General features: G+C 44.7%; 1 protein-coding gene across 1 annotated transcript in view; it reads right to left on the bottom strand.

Moving 5' to 3' along the window:
- The window catches only part of PRKCH (protein kinase C eta), a 106889-nt gene that overhangs the window by 59025 nt on the left and 20304 nt on the right, over window positions 1-27560 (bottom strand). Inside the window, exon 2 of the mRNA XM_083518322.1 lies at window positions 14648-14711. Within this exon, the coding sequence (XP_083374448.1) occupies window positions 14648-14711 (64 nt within the window). The remainder of the gene's footprint in view (window positions 1-14647; window positions 14712-27560) is intronic.

Here is a 27560-nt window from a genome sequence, read left to right as displayed (position 1 = left end):
CACTAGGGCTTCCAGCCTAGAAAGAATGAGGGCAGGGGGAAGCAAAACCTTCATTGCGGGCGGCTGGACTGGATGACCCTTGGGGTCCCTTCCAACTCTACAATTCTGATTCTGTGGAAACTGGCAGGTGCACAGCAAGCTTATTTACAAGCTAGTCCACATGTTCCTGACTTGTGGGTTCTTCCAGAGGGGAAAACTATTCAATGTATAATACACACACACACACACACACACACACACACACACACACACGGCTTTTCCGGGGGGGGGGATGCAGGGCTCCTCATATCCCTAAACATTTTGTAAATTTAGTGGGAGAAGAAACTAAGAATTTAAAATCGTCAGTTCTGTTGCTACCCCCGATGGTGGCCTCATTTCCTGTCACTGTGTTTCCTGAGTCTCAGACGGAATGGGAGTACCCCTAAACATGTTTTTAAAGAAAAAAAGCACTCTGTGTGTGTGTGTGTGTGTGTGTGCGTGTGTGTGAAATCTATACCACCCTTCATCAGAAGATCACAGGGTGTTTTACAACCTAAAACTATATACCATAATAACAAACAGAAACACCCCCACACAGTTATTTTTATTGTAAAGTCCATTCTGGTTGATATTCATGGAAAAGCCTCTCTCTCTCTCTCTCTCTCTCTCTCTCTCTCTCTCTCTCTCTCCATTTGTCTAGACTACTAATGACCTCCTGATTTACATATTGAGAAGTTTCCCCTAAAGCAGTGGTTCTCAACCTGTGGGTCCCCAGATGTTGTTGGACTACAACTCCCATCATCCCTGAGCTCTGGCCTTGCTAGCTAGGGGTGATGGGAGTTGTAGTTCAGCAACATCTGGGGACCCACAGGTTGAGAAAGGCTGCCCTAAAGGAAGAAGGTTCATTATTTGGGAAATTTGGAAATAAGTTTGGAATTAAAATTGGCTGCACTTACAGATGTCCTCTTCATTCCCCTTGCATTTCCATAACACTCATTCTCTGTAACCTTAGACAGAGCAGGATCTTATAAGCAGGTGAGGGAGACACATGCTTTAGAGTCGCCAGGTCTTCTAAGACTCACACCTTTAGTCACAGCAGGTGGAGCTTGAGAGCTAAGAGGTGGTACCTAGCAGTTTATAGGGTGGAGCCTGGTGGGATAGGAGACAGATCAGAGGAAGTTCATGCTCCAGGACTGAAGCCCAGTGAATATCATGGGATGGATGGAGTGATTGAATGGCAAAATATATCCAGCCCTCACCCCTTTGCTTCTGAGCACTTGTCTTGAGATCTTACCCCTTTTGCCAGAAGGCCTAAGATTAAGTAGAGTTGACACTTTTGTATTACCCAAGAAAGCTAAAAGAGAATAGTTTTGCATAGCATTTGCTTGTGCTAATTGATATGCAAATCTGGAAACAATGGGCACAATTCTGATAGAAATAAGGCCTCTCGCCATGGTGGGAGAGACGGTGAACTTAACAGAGGACTGTCCCATGACAGCCCTTCAAATAAACAACTGAAAGTTCAAGGTCAAACTGATCGCTCACAATCTTAACTGCAGATGTATCTAGAATAGCTGAAAACCCACAGGACCAGGAGCCTGCACACCTGTGTGCCACTCACCTGAGTGGTGAGCCACCAGTCCTACTGGTTGGAGCATCAACTGTTGTTCCAAAGCTCCGTAACACCTCCACCCACTCGGGCCAGCCATTGAGTTCTCCTGACCCAGAAGAACTATACAGGATTTCCAGGTCAACCTGTGTGACTCTGCTTGTGCAATGACAGTATTTACTTGCATCTCACTGCATCTCACCTAGGAGTTGCCTAGGGTGAATCACTGACAGTACCCTTACTGTATGCTTGTGAAATGTGGACCACTTATAAACGCCACCTCCAACTCCTCAAAAGATTCCATGAACGATGTCTCCAAAAATTTAGGAAATACAGGAAGAAGCAAAGATCACCAGTATCAAAGCAATGATTCTTTAACATCAACTTCGTTGGACTGGTCATGTTGTGCGGATGCCTGATTATCATTTTCCAAAGCAACTGCTCTATTCCCAACTTAAAAATGGAAAGCTTAATGCTGGTGGTCCACAAAAGAGGTTTAAAGACTCTCTCAAGGAAAATCTAAAAAAAATGTAGTATAAACACCCACAACTGGGAAACACTGGCCTGCGAGTGCTCCAGTTGGAGAACAGCCTCTACCAAAGGTGTCAATGGGCCTTTGAAGAGAAGACAAGTATTTCATATATTGAACAGAGAACAATTGGACTTGATATGCCTACAAGAAACTCACATAACTAGAGCCCACAGGAGACTACTCATAAATAAAAGGCTAGGACAAGAATTTATTTCATCAGATAAAGTTAAGAAAAGAGGAGTTGTAATATATGTGAAAGAGAAATGGGCCCCAAAAATGATATTCAAAGACGAACAAGGGAGATACCTGGCAGTGGAGATACAAGTACAAGGAGAAAAATTTTTAGTGGTTGGAATCTACGCACCAAATGAAGGTAAATCTGACTTCTTTAAGAGACTTCATGAAACCCTGACGGACTATTTGGATTACAATATGATAATTATGGGAGACATGAATGGCGTGGTCTCCACTAATATGGACAAGGCACAAAGACTAACAGTTAGTAAGGAAGGGAGACTTCCTAAGACTTTTTTTGAAATGACGGAAAATATGGACTTGATAGACATATGGAGAACAAGGAACCCTCTGGAGAGAGAGGGAACCTTTTTCTCTCAAGCAATGATGACCTGGACCAGAATTGATCAAATTTGGATTACTAGTGGTATGGCCCCAAAGATTAAGAAAGTGGAAATCTGCCCAAAAACTTGCTCCGACCATAATGCCGTGAGGATGGAGATGAAACTTACAATAACTGGTCAATTTAGATGGAGAATGAATGACACCCTCTTTCGAGATAAGGAGATCCTCACGAAGGCCCAAAAGACTCTAAAAGACTATTTTGAAATAAATCTGAGGGCCGACGTGGAGAAAAGAGTGATCTGGGACGCAAGTAAAGCGGTGATGAGAGGATTCTTGATTCAACAAAATTCAATAAAGAGGAAAAAACAAAATGAGAAAAAAGAAAAGATTTTGGAAAAGATAAAGGAAGGAGAGAGAAAATTAAGAACAAAACCAAAGTCTCAGGAGATTTTAAGAGAGATCAAGCTATATCAAACACAATATATGGAATTGATGAACCAAGAGATTGAATGGAAGATAAAGCAAATGAAGCAAAAGACCTTTGAATCAGCAAATAAATGTGGCAAACTTTTGGCATGGCAACTGAAGAAAAGGCAGAAATTAAATACAGTTACAAGCCTAGAGGTGGATGGAAAAAATATATCTAAACCCAATGAAATTAGAAATTGCTTTTTGAGTTACTTTAAAAAACTTTACACTCAAGGCCCGCAAAATGAAGAAGATATAGACAAATTCCTTGAAAAATATGGACTACAAAACATCTCTCATCAAAGTAAGATGGATCTGAACCAGAGAATTTCAGAACAAGAGATAGAGGCTGCCATTCAGAATATGCAATTGGGCAAATCTCCAGGACCAGATGGACTGACTTCCAGATATTACAAATTGCTGAAGGAATGGCTGACTCAACCACTAAAAGAAGTTTGTAACGAGATCCTTGAGGGAAAAAGGGCACCTGAATCGTGGAAAGAAGCATATATTTCACTCATACCAAAGTCAGAGACTGAAAAGACCCAACTTAAGAACTACCGCCCAATATCATTGCTTAATGTGGATTACAAAATTTTTGCAGACATTTTGGCAAAAAGATTTAAAAGAGTGTTGATGGAGAAGATTCATAAGGACCAAGCAGGCTTTCTCCCTAAAAGACACCTAGCAGACAATGTAAGGAATGTAATAGACATTTTGGAAAAGTTAGAGGTGAATATAAACACTAAAGCAGTACTGATCTTTGTGGACGCGGAGAAAGCCTTTGATAATATTTCTTGGAGTTTTATGATGAAGAATCTTCATGGGATGGGGGTAGGCCAAGGTTTTGAGAATGGTATGGCTGCAATATATTCCGAACAAAAAGCTAAACTGATTGTAAACAATGTAGTGACTGAGGAACTTAAGATAGAAAAAGGAACACGACAGGGGTGCCCAATTTCCCCATTACTTTTTATTTCAGTTCTGGAGGTGTTGCTGAACATGATAAGAAATGACCAGCAGGTTAAAGGAGTGCAGGTCGGAGCTAAACATTACAAGTTAAGAGCGTTTGCAGATGACCTAGTATTGACTTTGCAAGAGCCAAACACTAGTACGAAAACGGTTTTAGAAATAATACAACAGTTTGGCCAGGTAGCTGGATTTAAGTTGAATAAACAAAAAACCAAAGTTTTAGGGAAAAACTTAACAGATATGGAAAAGGAGAAATTCCAAGAGGAGACAGGGTTGACAGTGGTGAAGGTGAAATACCTAGGGGTTTACTTAACATCTAAAAATGTGAATTTGTATAAGGACAATTATGAAAAATGTTGGTCAGAAATTAAAAAAGATCTAGAAATATGGTCAAATTTGAAATTGTCAATGTTAGGCCGAATCGCAGTGATTAAAATGAATGTACTGCCTAGAATGCTATTTTTGTTTCAGACCTTGCAGATTCTTGACAAGATGGAATGCTTCAAGAGGTGGCAGAAAGACATTTCGAAATTTGTCTGGCAGGGCAAAAAGCCCAGAATTAAATTTAAAATATTGACAGATGCTAAAGAAAGAGGGGGTTTTGCCCTGCCGGACTTAAAATTGTACTATGAGGCAGCAGCTTTCTGCTGGCTGAAAGAATGGATGCTCCTCGAGAACACGGACATTTTGGATCTGGAAGGTTTTAATAATGCTTTTGGTTGGCATGCATATCTATGGTATGACAAAGTTAACAGTGCCTTTAAAAATCACATTGTCAGAAAAGCATTATTTAATGTTTGGATAAGATATAAAGATCTATTGGAAAACAAAACCCCTAGATGGGTGTCACCAGTGGAGGCTAAAGCAGTGAAGAAACTCAATATGGAGGTCGGATGGCCGAAGTATTGGGAAATTTTAGAACAGGATGGAGATAAGTTCAAACTACAAAGTCATGAGAAACTGAAACATAAAGTACAAAATTGGTTTCAATATCGTCAAATAATGGAATTTTACAAACAGGACAGGAAAATTGGTTTCCAGGTGGAAAAATCAAAACTAGAAACCGAACTGTTAGAACCCAATACTAAGAATTTATCTAGAATGTATAACTTGTTGCTGAAATGGAGTACACAGGATGAAACAGTTAAATCGGCTATGATTAAGTGGGCACAGGATGTTGGACATAACATTATGTCAGCTGACTGGGAATGGTTATGGAACACCGGCATTAAATTTACGGCATGTAATGCCTTAAAGGAAAACATTATGAAAATGGTTTATAGGTGGTACATGACCCCAGTCAAGCTGGCAAAAATCTATCATTTGCCCGATAACAAATGTTGGAAGTGTAAAGAGACTGAAGGTACCTTCTACCACCTTTGGTGGACATGCCCGAAGATTAAGGCCTTCTGGGAAACGATCTATAATGAAATGAAAAAGGTACTTAAATGTACTTTTCCTAAAAAACCAGAGGCCTTTCTCTTGGGCATTGTCGGCCAACTGGTGACAAAGAAGGATAGAACTTTTTTTATGTACGCTACAACAGCAGCAAGAATACTCATCGCAAAGTATTGGAAGACACAAGATTTACCCACTCTGGAAGAATGGCAGATGAAAGTGATGGACTATATGACATTGGCCGAGATGACAGGCAGAATCCGTGACCAACGAAAAGAGACGGTGGAAGAAGAATGGAGAAAATTTAAAAGTTATCTTAAGGACTACTATAAACTTAATGAATGTTAAAATGTTGTGGTTTTCAGAAACAAAGGGGTACAGTGATATAAGGTCAGAACACAAAGAGGACTAAGATGACAGAGGTTGGAAAGTAACAATTGGGAGTTGCTATGAGATTATGGACATTGGGATGCAGAAAGGGGGGGTATGGGGAAGTCCAAGAAAAGAGGTTTATGAAAATATGTTTGAAACTATACGTGTATGTTTGTCTTTTTAAGTGTTTGTTTGTTTTTTTAAAAAAACTCTGTAAAACCAATAAAAATTTTATAAAAAAAACAAACAAAGGTGTCATGGGCTTTGAAGACACTCAAACTCAGAACACAAGGGAGAAACGTACTAAGAGGAAGGCACACTTGGCAAATCCACACCGTGATCAACTCCCACCTGGAAACCTGTGTCCCCACTGTGGAAGGATGTGTGGATCCAGAATTGGTCATTTACAGACTCCCTGTTAAGACTGTGTTCATGGAAGACAATCTTACTTGGCTACGTGTGATTGCCAAAAAATAAGAAGACTGACAGTACATACATGGAAATGTATTGCAAGGTGTGTGTGTTTTAACAAAACAAAACAAAACTGTGTTATTAGGTCTTGTCTTTTTGCACGTGGGAACTCTGCCAAGGATGCTGAATTTGAATTGCTGCTATAGTTCTTGATCCCTGCCTGGTTCCAGCTGCACCCCTGCTTTTGGTCCACTGGGGCTAACAGCCGACTTCCGCAAAGTCTTGGGACCCATATGCCTTGCCCAGTCCTGAGATTGTTCAACATTCCACTCCCAATATCTCTGCCTGTTAAGTTCCACATTATATTTGAGCTTTCACAAAACGTAAAGGTTTCTTTTGGAATTCTAGTGGAATATTGGTGCAAGTTTAACGCTCATTTTCATGTTATTTCCTTCTGGTGGGGGGGTGGGATCTGTTTCAAAATTTATTTATTTATTTATTTATTTATTTATTTAAATACCGCCCTATGCCCATAGATCTTAGGGTGGATCACGACGTAAAATGACGTAATATGAAAAACACAAAATGCATAATAAATATAGGAACAAAAGCTAACCAATATGCGCCCCCTTTTACAACACATTTTAAAAGGCCATTGGATGTCAATCAGCTGAAGAGGAACATTTTCGCCTGGCATCTAAAGGCACCAGGCGAGTCTCCCCAGGGAGCGCATTCCACAAACAGGGAGCCACTGCCAAAAATGTAATATGAAAGATATAATATGGAAATGAGTAATAAAATTGTGCTTATATTCTACAACGGTTCCATCATATTACACCATGGGTAGGCAAACTAAGGCCCGGGGACTGGATCCAGCCCAATCGTCTTCTAAATTTGGCCCGTGGATGGTCCGGGAATCAGCGTGTTTTTACATGAGTAGAATGTGTCCTTTTCTTTAAAATGCATCTCTGGGTTATTTATGGGGCATAGGAATTCGTTCATTTATTTTTTTTCAGAATATAGTCCGGCCCCCCACAAGGTCTGAGGGACAGTGGACTGGCCCCCTGCTGAAAAAGTTTGCTGACCCCTGTATTACACGATAGTTGTAGAAGAGGCTTTGACATTGTGTGCAAGCTCAAATATAGTGTGGAAACCGCAACGTGTCGTGAAAATGGAGCAAATCGTCATGTCAGTGCTGCCTACATGCCTCCCTGTGTCTCAGAACTGAAGGGCACACACACACACACACACACACACACAAACCCATTGGTTTTCAGCCAAAGAGCTTGACCATTTTCCTCAGCGACGACAAAGTAGGCTTTATGCTTCATCGGAAAATGGCTGAGGTTTCCTCCTGACTCACACCAGCCCTCCTCTTCCTTCCTGTAGCATCCGGGTTTTCCCAAAGGAGCCAAATTGCTAAGCAGGTGTAGGCCAAGGTGGTCCAGCAGGATACCTTAGATGGATTATCTGTGATTTCCACACGCCCCTTGGGCAACTAGGATGCAACACAGGTTCCTCTGGTTCTCGGGTGCTTCTATCACTTCCCTCTCCCACCTTGACTCCTACACAGAGGAAGGGAAGCAGGAATATTCCCTCCCTAGTCCATTTCATATTCAGAACAAGTGCATTTGGCAAAGCCTACCAGGCCAATGATTATCGGAGTGTTGTTGTTGTTTTGTCATTTAGTCATGTCCGACTCTTCGTGACCCCCTGGACCAGAGCACGCCAGGCACTCCTGTCTTCCACTGCCTCCCGCAGTTTGGTCAAACTCATGTTGGTAGCTTCGAGAACACTGCCCAACCATCTCGTCCTCTGCTGTCCCCTTCTCCTTGTGCCCTCCATCTTTCCCAACATCAGGGTCTTCTCCAGGGAGTCTTCTCTTCTCATGAGGTGGCCAAAGTATTGGAGCCTCAGCTTCACGATCTGTCCTTCCAGTGAGCACTCAGGGCTGACTTCCCTAAAAATGTTTAGGCCCAATCTTCTTGCAGTCCATGGGACTCCCAAGAGTCTCCTCCAGCATCACAATTCAAAAGCATCAACCCTTCAGAGTAATAGTCGCTTATTGGAGTAATAGTCCCTTATTTCTCACAAGATACCTGAACATCTCTAACAACTGAAGTGTAGGTGGGTTCCCACAAGGCAAGACACAGTGATAACCACAAGAACCTTGATTGAAGTACAAAACTGAACAACAGGGACAAAGCAACTGCTTATATACATTTCTGAGGGCCTGGACCACTCCCACTCCCAGCGTGATTGGCTGTCTAAACTTCCAAGCTGCGAATCATGGCTCAGAGTTTAAGGGCCAATGGAAGCGGCCCAAATCCTGAAATGTTCTGTGATTGGACATCATGGAACAAATCAGAACACAGGAGCTCAGAATCCTTAGTCCAGACCCAAGCTCAGGCAACACCGACCACTGAATACATAACACAATGATGCCTCAGATGTCTGCCAGCACAGCAACCTTCCTGCCTCTTTTTTGGAACTGCTACACTGACATTGGCAGGAGACATATTATCAGAAACATGGAGAAGAGTAAAAACACTTGGGTTTGTCCAGACAACTGCCTCATTCCCCCAGGAAAAGCATTAAGCAAAAGGGTCTCTCGACAAAAAGTTGAGATCTATTGCGGCATGAGCAGGCAAATCCAGCCGCCCTGTTTGCGTGTGTGAAAACTCCAAATTGGAATGGCAAGCTGAGCTAAGGTGTAAATTTCAAATGTCATGAAAATATAAGAAGAGCCTGTTGGATCAAGCCAATGGGATTTTTGTGAGTGTGCTTTTGAATTTTTTTAAAGAGAGTGTTTCCAGTGTCGTTTTAAAAAATAGATTCTCTTCTTTAACTGGTGTTTTATTTTCCATTATCTTTTAATTGCGTGTTTTACACCTGTTTTAATTTATGTCCGGAGCCACCTTGGGTCCTGTCCTGGGAGCAAGGCAGGATATAAATAAAACAAGAAACTAAATAACTTGCTGTAACACTTGGACAATGAATGGGGAAAGTCTGCGCTTACTAGAGAGGGTCATATAAGTTACTGACTCTTTGAGAGGAACTTTCAGCTGAGCTTGTGAAAGCTTGCCATCTTAGAGTACCCAAAAATGTCATTACGGAGGCAGAGAAGTCATTCAGCATTCCTGGGCAAGGCATTGCATATAACACCAGTTTTTCCCCTCTATCTCTTTTGCAAGGATGAGGTTGGGCCAAATTAAGGAGAGGAAGTGTTTGGCTCTGTGCAATATTAAAATACAACCATCTATTAAACATTAGAAGCTTCCCTAAACAGGGCTGTCTTCAGATGTCTTCTAAAAGTCTGGTACAGTGGTGCCGCGCAAGACGAATGCCTCGCAAGACGGAAAACCCGCTAGACGAAAGAGTTTTCCGTTTTGGAGGTGCTTCACAAAACGAATTTCCTATGGGCTTGCTTCGCAAGACGACAATGTCTTGCAAGTTCCTGCTGGGTTCCCCCCCCCCCTTTTTCTAAGCCGCTAAGCCGCTTATCAGCTGATCCGATCAGCAGCTAAGCCGCTAAAAGCCGCTAAAAGCCACTAATAGCGCTAATAGCACTAATAGCGCTAATCCGCTAATCCTTCAATGGGCTTGCTTCGCAAGACGAAAAAACCGCTAGACGAAGAGAATCACAGAACGGATTCTTTTCGTCTTGCGAGGCACCACTGTAGTTGTTTTCCTCTTTGACATCTGCTGGGAGGGCTTTCCACAGGGCAGGTGCCACCACCGAGAAGGCCCTCTGCCTGGCTCCCTGTAACTTGGCTTCTCGCAGTGAGGGAACTGCCAGAAGGCCCTCGGCACTGGATTACTTGCAACACATATTTAGGGCACTCTTATGCCACTGTAACAGTCATTAATTATTTTACTGGGAATTGTAGCTCTGTGAGGGTTAAACTATAGTTCCCAGGATTCTTTGGGGGGACGCGCGTGCTTTAAATGTACGTTGCCGATGTGACCTACATATCTTTAGCAGTGGCAGAAAGCTCTGCAAACGGAAACGAACGAGTGGCCGAAGTTTCCCACAGCCCAAAGCCACAGGTGAAAATAACATGCTCTGCGTTTGCAGAAGAGAAGAACGATACACTCCAGGACCCAAGGCGAGCTGAAAATTGTCTGTCTCCTTCTCAAAACATATGATTTATCACCAACCCATCTCCCTTCTCGGGGCTTTGTCAGCATTTCCCAGCACATCTCACTTGCTCAGGCTGGAAGCAACGTGTCAGACAGATTTTTCTGCACTTCAGAGGTAGGTACACCTTCTGCAAATATAGCCGAGCATGAAATATTCAGGAACCAGCCCCATAAAAATTGCATTAGTAAATTCTGAATTTACTCCCTTTGATCTGCTTGTGCTGCCTACAGCTTCCATTTGTTTTTGTCTTAAAACTGAGACTCTGAGTCAATATTCCACTGCACACATAACCTTATTTGCTCTGTTAAGCCACAGAGAAAGGCTAGATTAGCATGGCAGTGAAAGGAGTGTGTTCTGGGAAGATCTTCATTTAATAATAATAATAATAATAATAATAATAATAATAATAATAATAATTATTATTATTATTATTATTATTATTATTATTATTATTATTTATTTGTACCCCGCCCATCTGGCTGGGTTTCCCCAGCCACTCTGGGCGGCTTCCAACAAAGATGAAAAATACACTAAAATGTCACATATTAAATATTTCCCTGAACAGGGCTGCCTTCAGATGTCTTCTGAATGTCAGGTAGTTGTTTATCGCTTTGACATCTGATGGGAGGGCGTTCCACAGGGTGGGTGCCACTACCGAGAAGGCCCTCTGCCAGGTTCCCTGTAACTTGGCTTCTCGCAGTGAGGGAACCGCCAGAAGGCCCTCAGAGCTGGACCTCAGTGTCCGGGCAGAACGATGGGGGTGGAGACGCTCCTTCAGATATACTGGACCGAGGCCGTTTAGGGCTTTAAAGGTCGGCACCAACACTTTGAATTGTGCTCGGAAACATACTGGGAGCCAATGTGGGTCTTTCAAGACCGGTGTTATATGGTCTCGGCGGCCGCTCCCAGTCACCAGTCTAGCTGCCGCATTCAAATCTCACCTTCACTATAAATTCACCAAGGAACCTCAGTGCTTTAGAGCAACTTGGCATCCCCCAGACATTTTGAACTTCAGCTCCCGCCCTCAACATCCCAAGGGCTCCATGTTGCACAAGGGTGCTTCAGAGCATTCAAAGCACGGTTCAAACACGCCATCGCCAATATTGCATGCTTCCAGCAGGAGTGGGCAACCTTAATTCTGTCAAGAGAGCCATCCCCCCTTAGGGTTCATCAGCCAGGCACTGCAAACTGCCAATGGGCAGAGCCTAGACAAACGTCTTCTCGTACCTACGGGACCGCCTCTCCCGGTATGCCCCACGGAGAGCCTCAAGGTCCATAAATAGCAACACCCTAGTGGTCCCAGGCCCTAAGGAAGTCAGATTAGCCTCAACCAGAGCCAGGGACTTTTCAGTGATGGCTCCGGCCTGGTGGAACGCTCTGCCTCATGAGACCAGGGCCCTGCAGGATCGGATTTCTTTCCGCAGGGCCTGTAAGACAGAGTTGTTCCACCTGGCCTTTGGCTTGGAGCCAATTTGATTCCCCCTCTTTCTTTTTCCTTTCTCCTCCTGCATTTTGATGTTTCAATATTTTAATGTTGTATTTTAATCTTGTTTTTAAGTTGTATTCACTCAACTTGTTTTTATTATTGCTTGTTAGCCGCCCTGAGCCCAGCCTTGGCTGGGGAGGGCAGGGTATAAATAAAAATTATTATTATTATTATTATTATTATTATTATTATTATTATTATTATTATTATTAACGGAATTAAAACCACCCTGCTTCAATTTTCACCACAACTTACTCAGATGAGAATTTGCAACCCTGTGCAGGCCTACTGAGATGTAAGCCCCACTGGGTTTGATGGGGTGCCAGATAAATAAAAGAATTTTATTTGTTTATCTTTTCAGCCCAATACAGCTACTATTCTGGGAAGCTGGTGAAGCCATTCCTTTCTGACTTTCGTGTGCTGCAAGGGGCAGACCTTGGTAATATGCTGCCCTGTGTGAGGCCAACATTTGTCACCCTCCCCACCAGTCCCTGTGGCACCGGCTTAAGCCAGGTAAACAAGGCGCCCGACTTGGGGAAGGAGGCACAAGGCTTTGGCAGCGTCCTAGAGACCTCCTACCCCCTTCCCAAAGCCCGGTAAGCACTTCCTGGGCTTTGAGAAGGAGCTCAGCTGTGTGCCATTGGTCTATTTAGCTCCATAGTGCCTACACTGACTGGCAGCACCTCTCCAGGGTTTCAGACACAGGCCTACTTGAGAGATGCCGGCAATTTAATTTAGGACCTCCTGCATGCAAATCAAATTGGAGGCGGTTGGAGGATGGATGGCGGCTAACAAATGGAGGTTGAATCCTGACAAGACAGAAGTACTGTTTTGGGGGAACAGAAGGCGGGCCGGTGTGGAGGACTCTCTAGTCCTGAATGGGGTAACTGTGCCCCTGAAGGACTAGGTGCGCAGCCTGGGAGTCATTTTGGACTCACAGCTGTCCATGGAGGCACAGGTCAATTCTGTGTCCAGGGCAGCTGTTTATCAGCTCCATCTGGTACGCAGGCTGAGACCCTACCTGCCCGCAGACTGTCTCATCAGGGTGGTACATGCTCTGGTTATCTCTCGCTTAGACTACTACAATGCGCTCTACGTGGGGCTACCTTTGAAGGTGACCCGGAAACTACAACTAATCCAGAATGTGGCAGCTAGACTGGTGACTGGGAGAGGCCACCAAGACCACATAACACCAGTCTTGAAAGACCTACATTGGCTCCCAGTACGTTTCTGAGCACAATTCAAAGTGTTGGTGCTGACCTCTAAAGCCCTAAATGGCCCAAAGGCCCAGTATACCTGAAGGAGCGTCTCCACCTCCATTGTTCTGCCCGGACACTGAGGTCCAGCGCCGAGGGCCTTCTGGCGGTTCCCTCGCAGCGAGAAGCCAAGTTACAGGGAACCAGGCAGAGGGCCTTCTCGGTGGTGGTGCCCGCCCTGTGGAATGCCCTCCCACCAGATGTCAAAGAGAAAAATAACTACCAAACTTTTAGAAGACATCTGAAGGCAGCCCTGTTTAGGGAAGCTTTTAATGTTTTTTGTATTTTAGTGTTCTGTTGGAAGCCGCCCAGAGTGGCTGAGGAAACCCAGCAGATGGGCGGGGTATAAAAAATAAATTATTATTATTAATGCTCTGTCGCTGATCAGCCTCAATAAGTTCTGTGGTTCCAACTCTTCTTCTTTGCTATGCATAACTATCTAAACTTTTATCATGCTCCTCTTTACTTGCCTTTTTATTCCTGAATGAAAGAGACCAAACCATAGGTCAAGATTTGCCAAAAACTAAACAAAAACTCTTCATGTATGCTGCAACCGCAGCAAGGATGCTACTGGCACAAAGGTGGAAAAGTGATAAAATACCAACCAAAGAAGAATGGCAAGAAAAACTTAGGGAATACGCCGAAATGGCAAAACCGAAAGACTTCGAAATAAAGGACAAAAAAATCCTTTAAGAAAGACTGGGAACCATTTTCGGCCTACGTAAAGAATCAATGCAAAGAACTGGACTCATTAGCAGGTTTTGAATAATCATTTACAATTAGCAAAAAATGATATAATTTATAAGTTAAAATATATTTTTTTAAAAAGGAGTGAAAAAGGAAATATGCAGGAAATGATATTATTTTGATATAAACCAGAGAAGGAGGTTGAGGGAAGTCCGAGGGGAATGGGGAAATTTTGGAATTGTGAATCATGTTATTTGTTATGATGTAATATTCAAAAAAATGGAAAACTTAATAAAAATGATTTTTTAAAAAGAGACCAAACTGTTCTTAATTTTCCTCGCAGAGGACTTGTTCCAGGCCCCAGATCCACCCCAAGGCATGAGAGACGGCAGGACTGAAAGGATTACGCACCCTCTCCTTTCCTAGTGCATCTACATTCCATCTTCAGTTCCACCCTTTTGAATCTTCTCTTTAAAATTAAAAAAAAAGCACCAGGGCTCAGTTGTGCCCTTCAAACTCGCTCTGTAGCTTGAGCTTGTTAAAGGAGATCTTTGCTCCCATCCAGGTATCTCCTGCTGTTATTCCGACAAGGATGCTTAAGCTATGTGAACCCCGGGCAATTATGACATCCTTACGTTCTGCTCAGTGGCCACAGGAGACTCTTGACTTGCAGCAACTAGAGGCTAATGGCTTGTTATGTGTAAGCTCTAAAAATATAACGCGGAGGTAAAGGGGGGAATGGTATTCCTCTTACCTTCAGTAAAGCTTCCTGAGAGAGTTATTGCTACAAACACTTTCCCTTCTGGTTCCAGGTCCACCTGTAAAAGGAGAATTATTATTAATTATCATGATCATCATCATTTTTAAATTAATTTATTGAATGCAAGCTGCCCAAAGGCAGGAAAGGCCCCCTACTATAATGCTGAACAATATCTATTTATTGCATTTCCCTTTATACCCTACTTTTCCCCAAGTGCGCTCAGAGTAGTGCATATGGTTCTCCTCACTCCCAATTTATTGGTTTACAGTGGTGCCCCGCAAGACGAATGCCTCGCAAGACGGAAAACTCGCTAGACGAAAGAGTTTTCCGTTTTGGAGGTGCTTTGCAAAACGAATCTCCTATGGGCTTGCTTCGCAAGACGACAATGTCTTGCGAGTTCCTGGTGGTTTTTTCCCCTCCCCCCCCTTTTCTAAGCCGCTAAGCCGCTTATCAGCTGATCCGATCAGCAGATAAGCCGCTAAAAGCCGCTAATAGCGCTAATCCGCTAATCCGTCAATGGGCTTGCTTCGCAAGACAAAAAAACCGCTAGACGAAGAGAATCACAGAACGGATTATTTTCGTCTTGCGAGGCACCAATGTATTTCCAATATTTGTAGGCTGCTTTCCCCCACACTGTGAAAATCTCAACCATCACAATATACGAATGGACTAGACCGTTGCTTTCTGCTCCCTGCCACCAGTTAAGATCAGGGCTTTTGTTTTTCCAGACCAAATTTAGTGCTAATTGGAGGGTGGGCAAATCAATCCATTTCAGTTTCTCTTGTTTTCCCAGTTGACTCAGCGGAAATCGTCTGCGTTTCTCCCAACAAGTAGATTTTTCTAAGCAATTTTGCATCCTGTACACGTTTTTTTGCCACAAATTTTGCACGCTTTTGCAAATACACAGGTATTTTCGAACATATTTTGGCATAGAGAGACCCAGCACAAAATTCTGAGAAGGGGGGGGGGGAATCAAGAGAGCAGCATTTCCGTCCATGTATGGCGCTGTGGGTTAAACCACAAAGCCTAGGACTTGCTGATCAGAAGGTCGGCGGTTCGAATCCCTGTGACGGGGTGAGCTCCCGTTGCTCGGTTCCAGCTCCTGCCAACCTAGCAGTTCAAGAGCACGTCAAAGTGCAAGTAGATAAATAGGGACCGCTCCAGCAGGAAGGTAAACGGCGTTTCCGTGCGCTGCTCTGGTTCACCAGAAGTGGCTTAGTCATGCTGGCCACATGACCCGGAAGCTGTACGCCGGCTCCCTCGGCCAATAAAGCGAGATGAGTGCTGCAACCCCAGAGTTGGTCACGACTGGACCTAATGGTCAGGGGTCCCTTTACCTTTACTATTTGTTTCAGTAAGTACCCTTGTTGCGTTCACAAAGTAAAGGAAGGATTGAACTCTGATTAATAAGAATACACACAGAGACTTGAACCAGCAAGACTCTGGGAAGGGTGCGTATAATCGTGTCTCTCTGTGCCTGTCCATGTGATCTCCGCAGCCCCTGGCCCAGGGCGTTTTATTACAAAAGAACTTTTTACAGAATGTTCGTAAGAACCAATCAGATTTCTTCTGAGCATTTCCACAAACCCACGTGGGGACAAAGTTAAACTACTAAAACTAATTACAGTGGTGCCTCGCAAGACGAAAAGAATCCGTTCTGTGATTCTCTTCGCCTAGCGGTTTTTTCGTCTTGCGAAGCAAGCCCATTGACGGATTAGCAGATTAGCGCTATTAGCGCTATCAGCGGTTTTTAGCAGCTTATCTGCTGATCGGATCAGCTGATAAGCGGTTTAGCGGCTTAGAAAAAGGGGGGAGGGGAAAAAACCAACAGGAACTCGCAAGACATTGTCGTCTTGCGAAGCAAGCCCACAGGAAATTCGTTTTGCGAAGCACCTCCAAAACGGAAAACTCTTTCGTCTAGCGAGTTTTCCGTCTTGCGAGGCATTCGTCTTGCAGGGCACCACTGTAAGCACAAATATTTCTGGGGTAAACAAAGAACAGAACTACAAAGAAGAGCATCTGGCAACCCCGGAGGTAGTAAACAATCAGTACACATGATAAGAAGGATGGCCAGGAGGACAGTGGCCATTATCCCCTTAATGTGAGATCTGCTTCCTGGCCCTAAGATTAACACCCTAAGATTAATATATTGAAAGCTACTTCAAAGAAACTTGCCCACTATCTTTATGGCCCAGGATGCCTGCCTGGCGAAGCAACTGCTGTGTATGTGACATGCGAAGAGAGAGCAATGGGCAGCACAGGGAAAAGGGCATGAAAAAGGCACGAATGTAGAATCTTATGGGATTTAATCAGAAATTATCGTCAATATATCAAACCCAGTCAACACAATGTCTTCATCGTGGACACGATGGCTTGATGTATATTTTATAATTCCTCATGGTAATCCCATCTGATCCCTACATGCCCTAGCTTAACAGAGTCTGTAACTAAGGCTGCATGCACAACATACATTACAACTAAATATCAGGGAGAACTTTCTGACAGTAAGAGCTGCTCAACAGCGGAATGGTCTCCCTTGGGAGTCAGTGGACTCTCCTTCCTTGGAGGTTTATAAGCACAGGTTGGATGGCCATCTGCCTGGGCATGGGTGGTGCTATTTTGACTACATAAGCCAGTTAACACTCACAGCCTGAACACTAGAAACAGAGGGAACAATGATAGGCAATAGCTGTACAGCAGGTGTCTAATAGGCACTGCTTTGAAGCTCAAAAAATTCTGAATTTGGCTGGGTGAACTAAAGGAGAATCAGGTTCACCTTTGAACAATTTCTGGTCATTTTCACAATCATTTCCTCCTTACTTGCACCCCAGCAGGGCCCCCAGACTCATAGCTTTCACTTTAAACAAACAAAGAAACAAAACAAACAAGCAAATAAATAAATAAATAAGTCATCTATAAAGGAAGTTAGAAAGTAAAGCGTGGAGGCAACCTTCCAAGACCTATTAGGCAGCTAGGGAGGTGCTACTTTTGCTAAGGATGCTTAGTCACTAAATCACTGTTGCTAAGCAACAGAAGGCAGGAATGTGAGGCATTTCCTGTATCTTCCCTGAGGAAGAGAGTAGCCGCAAGAAGCACAGGAATAAAGCAAATGACACCTTGTGTGGATGGCCCAAATGAAACAGGTTAACCCTTTTTTAGCATGGAAATACGATTATGGTGAAAGCTTCACCTGTTGATATTATGCCTGTCATACACTTGTATGCGGTCCCTGATTTACTTTCTGAAACTGGCACAGCAGTTTGTAACAATCTGAATGCTGGGAGGGGGGTTGAGATTGCCAAGACTGAACTTTTAGAAACTAACTGGAACCAGAATGAATTCATTTTTGAACAGGACGAACTCGAACTACACCTAGTTCCTTTTTAAAATGGGCATTCCAAGCACTAGTAACAGGCAATTATGGTAGTTCTGTTTCCCAGCCAACATCTTACATCAGGATTCTGTTGACGGAATTTGAGGTTCTAGGTTTTTTTTAAAAAATGGACCCTGCAAATCCAGTTTCTGCTCACCCCTGTTTTAAATAAAACCATTAGCTTATTTCCCACAGGTCTTTACAGAGACTCCATTAGTTTTCAGCTCTTATTTGAGCAAAATACAGGTCAATAATCGTGGAAATTTTTCTTTAGCTTTCTTTTTAGTGCGATTCTGCTGAGATCTGCAGAGTTCAAGTCACCCCATCGCGTGCTATCTATAAAAAGCTCCCGGTTAATTTGTTTTTTTAATCACACCTGATAAATGTAAACATAAGCCTCACGCTGCATGCAATATTCGCAACAGTTGAAAGATTCTGAAAATAAAGTTCTCTGGAGGGATGACTCAGATTCTTCCCACAGCCTGTCCTCATGCCCTGACTTGCAAGCAGACCCAAAATAAGTGTTTCATTTTAACAAGCCACAATTTTTTTTAAAACAAAAATAACGAGGAAAAGCGCCCAACCCAAACAACTCTGCCCATTTGCTCTGAAGTTTAGCATGAAGGGAAATATGCCATTTTTCTGGGGCTCCAGTACAGAAGTTCAGCTGTCTCAGGAGATGGTTTAAGGTCAAACTCATAAGACAGGGGTTGGGGACATATTTTTTTTTTCTGACGAGGACTACACTCCCACAAGGGTGATCTGTTGGGGGAATGCATATCAGTGATGGACAGGGGCTGACACTAGTGGCATGTAGGGTGAGAGCAAAAGTGGCCAGAATTCTCTCTCACTCATAGAATCACAGAATTACGGAGTTGGAAGGGACCCTGAGGGTCAACTAGTCCAACCACCTTCAATGCAAGAATCTCAGCATGCTTAGCAAATGCAGAAAACAACAAGACACCGGCCCCTTGCTGCCGGAATACCTGGTTCAACGCCGTACAACAAGTCATGTGCTCTGTAATACTAAGCTGCACAGAGGAAGCTGCTTTGTTGTTATGTACTGAGTTGAACAGGATCCAAAATGCAGCAGTCTGATTGGTCCTAGAACAATAGGATTCAGAATGCAGCAGTCTGATTGGTCCTAGAACAATAGGATCCAGAATGCAGCAGTCTGATTGGTCCCAGAGCAATAGGATCCAGAATGCAACAGTCTGATTCGTCTACAGGAGCCATCCAATCCAGCTCCAGGTGGAAGTGAACTGCAACCTGATTGGCCTACAGGAGAACGGAATTAGCCAATCACGTGGGGCCCATTGTGTAAATAATGCATATAAAGCAGACATTCTGGGGGAACTTCCATTCCTCCTCACCACTGTGAGCTGAATAAAGAGCATGAAATCCACTCTCGACTCCGAGTATATTTCATTTGTCCTAACTTCAGCCCATTAATTTCAATGCATCTACTCTGGGTCAGTCCAGCATTGAATAAACTAGAGGTTTTCAACCTTTTTGAGTCCCTTGACCAAGTACACTCTTTCTCGCCCCCCCTGTGGGGCTCAGGAGCCCAGTGATGCCACCGCTTGCCTGCAGAGCTGGCAGCCCCTCACCGCTTTTCGAAGACCCTCCCTTGCGGAGGGTTCCCTCAGCCTCCTCTCCTCTCCCCTCTCCTTGGGAGTCCTCTGGGTAGCAGCTGGTGCCGCCCCTGGTCTCTGAGCTGCCCCAGAGAGAGGTGCCTCCTCACACTGCCCCACAGGGGCCTGGGACTTGTCTGTCCATTCCCAACAGCAAGGGCTGGTGGACTGGCTTGCTGGGCTCCCTCGCCTGCCTGCTTGCTTGCTTGCTTACTCCGAGGCCGCCTCAGCTCCTGGCACCCAGCACCCCCTGGCCAGCCCCAGAGGCACCATTTGCCTGGAGAGCTTGTAGCCAGGGCTGCTGCAACAAACTGCTCTGCAAGAATACTTAGAATTAGCCAGATTGACAGACATAATAAGACAAAAACCAAAAAGTGAAGTAAAAAAAGAATGGGAGTGCCTAAATGAATACCTCAAAAGTCAAAGTTCGAGGACAGAAATCTGGCTGAGTCTGGAATAACCTTGTGAAGTGAAAGGATAAGAAATAGAGATTTATATCTAGATATTAGGATAGAGATGATAAGGAAAACAGGAAAACAGGAAGACACAATGAGAGATAAAGGAGGTGCTGTGGGATTGGTGGAAGTCAATGTTTTGTTGTTGTTTTAGTGTTTATATTATTAACTTGTAAGATATGGATTTGTTTTGGGGTTTTTTAGTTGTTGTTGCTTTTTTAGTTTTTGTAATGTTGGTTTTTGTGTGTTATGTATTGTTATTTTTCGATATTTTTCGTGTTGTTGTTGTTGTGTGGAAAATACTAATTGTTGAATAGTGGGTAGACATGGCAGATGACACAGCGATTCCTCCAAAGCAGCTCTTTATTTTGTAAGCTGGAACAGAACTGAACAGCAAACAGCTCAGCCGGCCTGCTTTTATAGGCAGCCGGCTGTCAACATTGTAGCAACAACAACCCAGGGTTTCCCGCCTAAAATAACTGACGTGGACCTGAGTGAAAACTATCTACAGCAGTGTTTCCCAAACTTTTTTGGGCAACGGCACACCTGTTTACTGAAAAAAAATCTCGCGGCACACCACCATTAAAGCCCCGCCCCGTGACGTCAGCGCGCAGCGTCACGCCGGGAGGGACGCACGAAAGTGAAAGTTTTTCCCCTCCCCCTTGCCGGGGAACCTCCAAGCTTTGGGGGTGGGAGGAGGCAGCAGAGCGAGGGACTGAGGGACGGCGGCAACTGAGGCGGCGGCGGCTGTTGTGGTGGTGGCGGCGATAGCGGGCGGAGGAGGGGGCGGCGGCGGGGTTTGAGGAGCCGTCACCGGGAGTTGCTGCTGCTGTTGTTGCTGCTGCTGCCCGGACATGCCGGCCTCCTCCTCCTCCGCTGTCTCGCGCTCCTCCCTTTTGCACGCGCTGCCCCGCCGCTCGGCACCACCACCGCGGAGCCGCCCCCGGCTCGACGCGGATCCTCGCCGCCGCCGCCTCTCACCGCCCGACTCGCCCGCCTCCCTCCCACGGCACACCAGCCAATGTCTCACGGCACAGTAGTGTGCCGCGGAACACCGGTTGGGAAACACTGATCTACAGTATCCCCCTGCTGGCCCAGGGTGAGAACTTCAGTACATAACACTAATAAAATTTATTTAATAAAAAAAACACCTGTGGAAGCCTTTGGGAGTCAGAGGAGCAAGAGGACATCAGAGAAGAAAAGAGGGACAGAGGCCAGTGTTGGCCACATTCAAGGCACCCCAGAGTGCCTTTTGTTGTTGTTGTTGTTGTTGTTGTTGTTGTTGTTGTTGTTGTTGTTGTTGTATCTGGAGGGTCACGAGGTTGGCAGGCTGACACAAGTCCTTTCCCTGCGTTCATACCACCTGCTACCTGATCCTTTTAATCAGAAATGCCAGGGATCAAACCTGCATGCCTGGATAGCTCAGCTGGTTAGAGCATGGTACTGATAATGCCAAGGTTGCAGGTTCGATCCCCGCATGGGACAGCTGCATATTTCTGCATCGCAAAGGGGTGGGCTGGATGACCCTCAGGGTCCCTTCCAACTCGACAGTTCTATGATTTTATGTATTCTGCCTCCTCCATCTCCCAAGGATGCCCCTTCAAAACCCAAAGGAGAAACGAGTTGCAAGACCGAAACGCAGAGGGATCTTTTAAATTGGCCCATCTCCCATACGTAACAGAAACTGGCTGCGGATTAGTCATCACCAGTAGAGGGTTTCAAAGCATCACACACACACACACACACACACACACACACACACACCTTACACTGAGAAAACAGGGCAACGCACTGACAACCAAACAAGGCACTCAGTGAAGTGGTAGAGCAGGTACGACCGGTTGATGTGGGAAAATGAAGCTTGGCTTCTTCTTTTTCCAACAAAAGAAACTTCACTGCTGTGATGAGAAGGGGAGGAGAAAGACGGCAAACTAAGCTTTCATTTGCACCGCGCTCACATCCACAACGTACAATTAAAGCGCATGTCTCCACCCAAAAAAAGACCCCCTGGGAAGTGTAGTTTCCCTCCAACAGAGCTACAACTTCCAGCATCCTTTTAACAAACAACTGTCTCCAGGATTCCTGGAGATGTGCGGTGACCTTGCGAGAGAGAGATATAAAGGTTTCTAGAATACAAAGACAGGTGAAATATGAACAAGCATTTTTTTTTTCAAAGATGCATTACCTCTTTTTTGGCGACGCATAAATGGTCTCACCAGACTGCAAGGAGCCTTGCTTGCACCAGAGGAAACTTGCTAAAGGTCGCACTAGACTGCAAGGAGTCTTGCTAAAGCAGCAGACTGTCAGGTTTCAGAGTTAGAAGTGTTGTTGTTGTTGTTTAGTCGTTTAGTTGTGTCCAACTCTTCGTGACCCCCTGGACCAGAGCACCCCAGGCACTCCTGTCTTCCACTGCCTCCTGCAGTTTGGTCAAACTCATGCTAGTAGCTTCAAGAACACCATCCAACCATCTCATTCTCTGTCGTCCCCTTCTCCTTGTGCCCTCCATCTTTCCCAGCATCAGGGTCTTTTCCAGGGAGTCTTCTCTTCTCATGAGGTGGCCAAAGTATTGGAGCCTCAGCTTCACAATCTGTCCTTCCAGTGAGCACTCAGGGCCGACTTCCCCAAGAACGGATAGGTTTGATCTTCTTGCAGTCCATGGGACTCTCAAGAGTCTTCTCCAGCACCAGAATTCAAAAGCATCCATTCTTTGGCAATCAGCCTTTTTTATGGTCCAGCTCTCACTTCCATACATCACTACTGGGAAAACCATAGCTTTTACTATATGGACCTTTGGACCTTTGAGCTAGAAGCAGGGCTGGTTAAATGTGTCCATTTTTGTTTTCCTCAGTTTATTGATGTTCCAGGTCAGTTTGCAAAGTTTATATGCAATTCTTCCTAATAAGCAACTTCTGTAATGCAGTTCCCCCTGATAAAATACACTAAGTGGGGAGTGCCTGCCGACGCCGAGGAATTTTGGAAACCCAAAATATATTGTGATTTTTAAGCGGAGGGTGTAATTTCAGAGTTCCGTGCCAAAAAAATCAAGCGAAGTCACAGCAAAATCATGTTTTGGTCAGCTATCTTGATTTGAAATGGAACCTGCCGCCCAAACATCCACCTCTGGGTCACTCATGCCAAGTTTGGTGACAATATCTCGAGAAGCAACGAGTTCGAGTTATGCCAAAGTGAGATTTCGGTCCACCATCTTGATTCAAACTGGGGGCTGGGGGCCCAATATCAGTGAAAACTGCTGCAGTCAAGGAGGTTTGCCTTTCAGTGAGAACTAAATCCAATCCCCCCCCCCATCCTCAGCTTTAAGTCTAGAAAAATGGAGGCACCCAATTGTCTAGTTGCTTAGGTTTTCCTGCTTCTCCTGAGCTGTTTAATTAGGAATTTGCAACATGCTTCCAGCCCTGGACAAAAAGAGGCTGTGAACTTTCCCCCCCTCCGCCTTATTTTGCTTTGACTCAAGTTGTAACTCAGAAAAGTCTGCCCCCAGCTTCCACGGTGAGTTTCACCCTACGAAGACAGCTAGAGCATTCATATAAAATACTTGTGTCTCCTGACAAACCTGTTTGATCGGCCCTGAAACCTATTCAAAAGGAACAGAAGGCAAGATTCCCCCCCCCAAAGGCTTTTATTATGGGGTCTCATTCAGCAGCTGTTGCCTTTAGCAATAATACCAGAAACACTGAGAGCCTGTTCAAACACACACAGAGTGGAATTGATTCTCGCAATCCTCCTCTCTCTAAAAAGAGGTGCCATATTCCTCAACTCTGACCGAAATGAAGTGCGCTCCGTTTGCTCAGAGTAAGCCCATGACTGAATACACCTTCGTACGAAGCAATATCCCTGCATGTAGAAAATTAGCCTGTCAGGGACAAAAGCTCTCCACTAACCTGCTCTTCCATACATAATTTAAATTCCTCACACATAGAAAGCTAGTGTGCCAGGGGGTGCTGAAGCTAGAGTCCTTCCTGAGGTACTGGTTTTCAATGAGCGGGGGAAAATTGTACAGCGAAGTATCAGATCATGTGAGTCAGGGACAGGGAACTTGCAGTCTTCCAGAAGGCTGTAGCTCAGTGGCAGGTATTCCCAGGTAGAGCTGAGAATGTCCCCTGCCTGAAGACCGCAGTCTGCAGACAATGTGGGCCTAGCAGGTCCAATGGTCTGACTCGGTACAAGCAAGCTCCCTATTTTTCCAAATGTTGTATAGAGAGTCAACAACCAATTTGCCCAAGTTTGCAGAGAGTCTGGCCTTTCCTTCTTCTTCTTTGGCGATCACTCGTAGCCGAGTAAGATTGTCTTCCATAAACAGTTTTAACAGTGAGTCCATAAGTGACTGTGGAGGCCAATTCTGGATCCACACGTCCTTCCACAGTGGGGATATTGGTTCCCGGGTGGGAGTTGATCACGGTGAGGGTTTGCCAAGTGTGCCTTCCTCTTAGCATGTTTCTCCCCTTTGTCCTGAGTTTGAGCATCTTCAAAGCCCATCTTTGGCAAAGACTGTTCTCCAACTGGAGCGCTCGCAGGCCAGTGTTTCCCAGTTGTGGCTGTTTATACTACATTTTCTTAGATTTCCCTTGAGAGAGTCTTTAAACCTCTTTTAAACCACCAGCATTGCACTTTCCATTTTTAAGTTGGGAATAGAGCAGTTGCTTTGGAAGACGATCATCAGGCATCCGCACAACATGACCAGTCCAACGAAGTTGACGTTGAAGGATTGTTGCTTCGACATGCGTGATATTTGCTTCTTCCAGTACACTGGCATTACTTTGCCTGTCTTCCCAAGTGATGTGGAATTTTTTCAGCAGCCTGATGAAGACCAACAGCCTGAGTCAGGATGTCACCAGCATTTGGGCATCAGCATTGGTGACCACACACTTGAGGTGATAGGCGATTCTGCCTTCCTGGGTTCCACTACAATCAGTAGCCTCATCCCTTTGCACCCCCAAAATTGGCTCTGGGAACCCCCAAAAAAGCACACAGGAGGAAGAGAAGGGGGAATAATCTCACCAGGCAAGTCAAAATGCTTATTCCAGAGGGACAGTCATAAAAGCATGATGTTGAATTCCTCTCTGCGTTCCACATTTTAATATTGCATTTCGTCATTTATATTCTATGAGCTGCTCAAAGAACATGTGTCGATAGTCCACCATACAAATCGAGCAAATTCTCAGTGAGCAGGACACCTCAGACTGGAAGTTCCTTAGAGGACGGAGCTTCTATTATTCCCTTTATTCTGTAAAAGTGCCACATACGTTACTAGTGCTGTGGAAATTTGTGACATGAAATATCAAGCATGCTGCTGGGATTTTTATTTATTTTTTATTTTAAGAAAAAGAACAGCATGGAACACAATGGAAGTGTCTTCTGTATATAGGGATTGAGAAGCTGGAAGGTGTGCAGAGGAGGGCGACCAAGATAATCAAGGGTCTGGAAACCCAGCCTGATGAGGAACGGTTGAAGGAGCTGAGTATGTTTAGCCCGGAAAAGAGGAGACTGAGAGGAGATGTGATAGCCATCTTCAAATATCTCAAGGGCTGTCACATGGAAGATGGAGCATGCTTGTTTTCTCTTGCTTTGGAGGGTAGAACTCGAACCCATGGCTTCAAGTTACGAAAAAGGAGATTCCAGCTAAAGATCAAGAAGAACTTTCTGACGGTAAGAGCTGTTCAACAGTGGAATGGTCTCCCTTGGAAGGTGGTGGACTCTCCTTCCTTGGAGGTTTTCAAGCAGAGGTGGGATAGCCATCTGTCATGGATGCTTTAGCTGAGATTCCTGCACTTCAGGGGGTTGGACTAGATGACCATGGGTCCCTTCCAACTCTATGATTCCATGATTCCCAGAATGTAAAAGGTCTTTACAACTTGGGACTAGCTTCTCTAAGAGGTAGCCTTAAGACACATGTTTCCCCTCGACTGTTTCAACCGGTGGAATTGGCACTACGAGAGGTGCCACATAATATCCATTCCACGAGAACTCGGTTGTTGAGGACAGCAGCAGTGCCTAGACTTTGGAACTCACTGCCTCAAGATCAAGAGGTGCCTTCACTGTACTCTTTGCGGCACCTGCTGAAAACATTCCTGCTCAGACAAGCCCACCCAGATGCTTAGGAAGTTGGCGTAATTTTAATCTGTGTTTCCGTATTTTAACTTTGGTACGCTTTAAAGCACAGCTGCGGATTTTCCTTGATGTTATTGTTTTATCATCTTTGAGGGGTTTTTAAATTTTATTTTGCAATCAAGGGGTGCATAGGTTTTAAGAAATGAATAAAACAAAAATTCTGCAAGTGCTGGGCCCCTTTGTCTTTCATGGAAGACACTTCTCCAATTGCGTAGAAAAAGAAGAAGAAAATGTGTGTCTCTCTCTGCAAAGCATCAAGTGAAATCTCTCTCCTTTGCAGTCAACCACATTGAATGTGGACGTTGCGTAGTCTTGGCTGGGACCAGGCGCACTTCATGTTACTGTGCGACATCTCTGTGTAATCACATGGGTGTTAACCACGTCTCCGAGTGCTACATCCTGCCTGACTGGGCCAGGTAGCTGACAGTTTTCTTACTCACAACTCACAAAGGGGGAGATTTGTGTTTGTTCAGATATTCAGTGTACAGTGGTACCTCGGGTTAAGTACTTAATTCATTCCGGAGGTCCGTACTTAACCTGAAACTGTTCTTAGCCTGAAGCACCACTTTAGCTAATGGGGCTAAATGCTGCTGCCGCGCCACCGGAGCACGATTTCCGTTCTTATCCTGAAGCAAAGTTCTTAACCTGAAGCACTATTTCTGGAGTCTGTAACCTGAAGCGTATGTAACCCGAGGTACCACTGTAACTTGGATGGACACAGCAGAGGGCCACCTCAACTTTTAAATGAGCAAATCTTATGCAGAATGGGGTGGGTCACTGAGAAATGCAAAGTGGGGAGGTGAACCCTCCATCTAAGCTCTACTACTCTACCCATAACCCCTATAGACTTTGTCCATGCATTTAAAGCATGTGTCGTTTCCCAAGAATTCTGGGAACAACTGTAGTTTGTTAAGGGTGCTGGGAAGTAAGCGACTGTTCCTCGCCATGTGCTTTAAATGTGTTGATTTGATACACTGCCTGATCATAGGAAAAATCCTCATGTCTGTTTACAAAAAAAAAATTAAAGCAATAAAATTGCTTGACATGAGCCAACAGTGTGACGCGGCAGCTAAAAAAGCCAATGCAGTTCTGGGCTGCATCAATAGGAGTATAGCATCTAGATCAAGGGAAGTAATAGTGCCACTGTATTCTGCTCTGGTCAGACCTCACCTGGAGTACTGTGTCCAGTTCTGGGCACCACAGTTCAAGAAGGACACTGACAAACTGGAACGTGTCCAGAGGAGGGCAACCAAAATGGTCAAAGGCCTGGAAACGATGCCTTATGAGGAACGGCTAAGGGAGCTGGGCATGTTTAGGCT

Source organism: Podarcis liolepis (assembly GCF_965112155.1).
Source record: "Podarcis liolepis genome assembly, chromosome: 1".
NCBI classification, from domain to species: domain Eukaryota; kingdom Metazoa; phylum Chordata; class Lepidosauria; order Squamata; family Lacertidae; genus Podarcis; species Podarcis liolepis.
The sequence above is the reverse complement of the archived record's forward strand: the minus strand, read 5'-3'. Positions and strand labels throughout refer to the sequence as shown.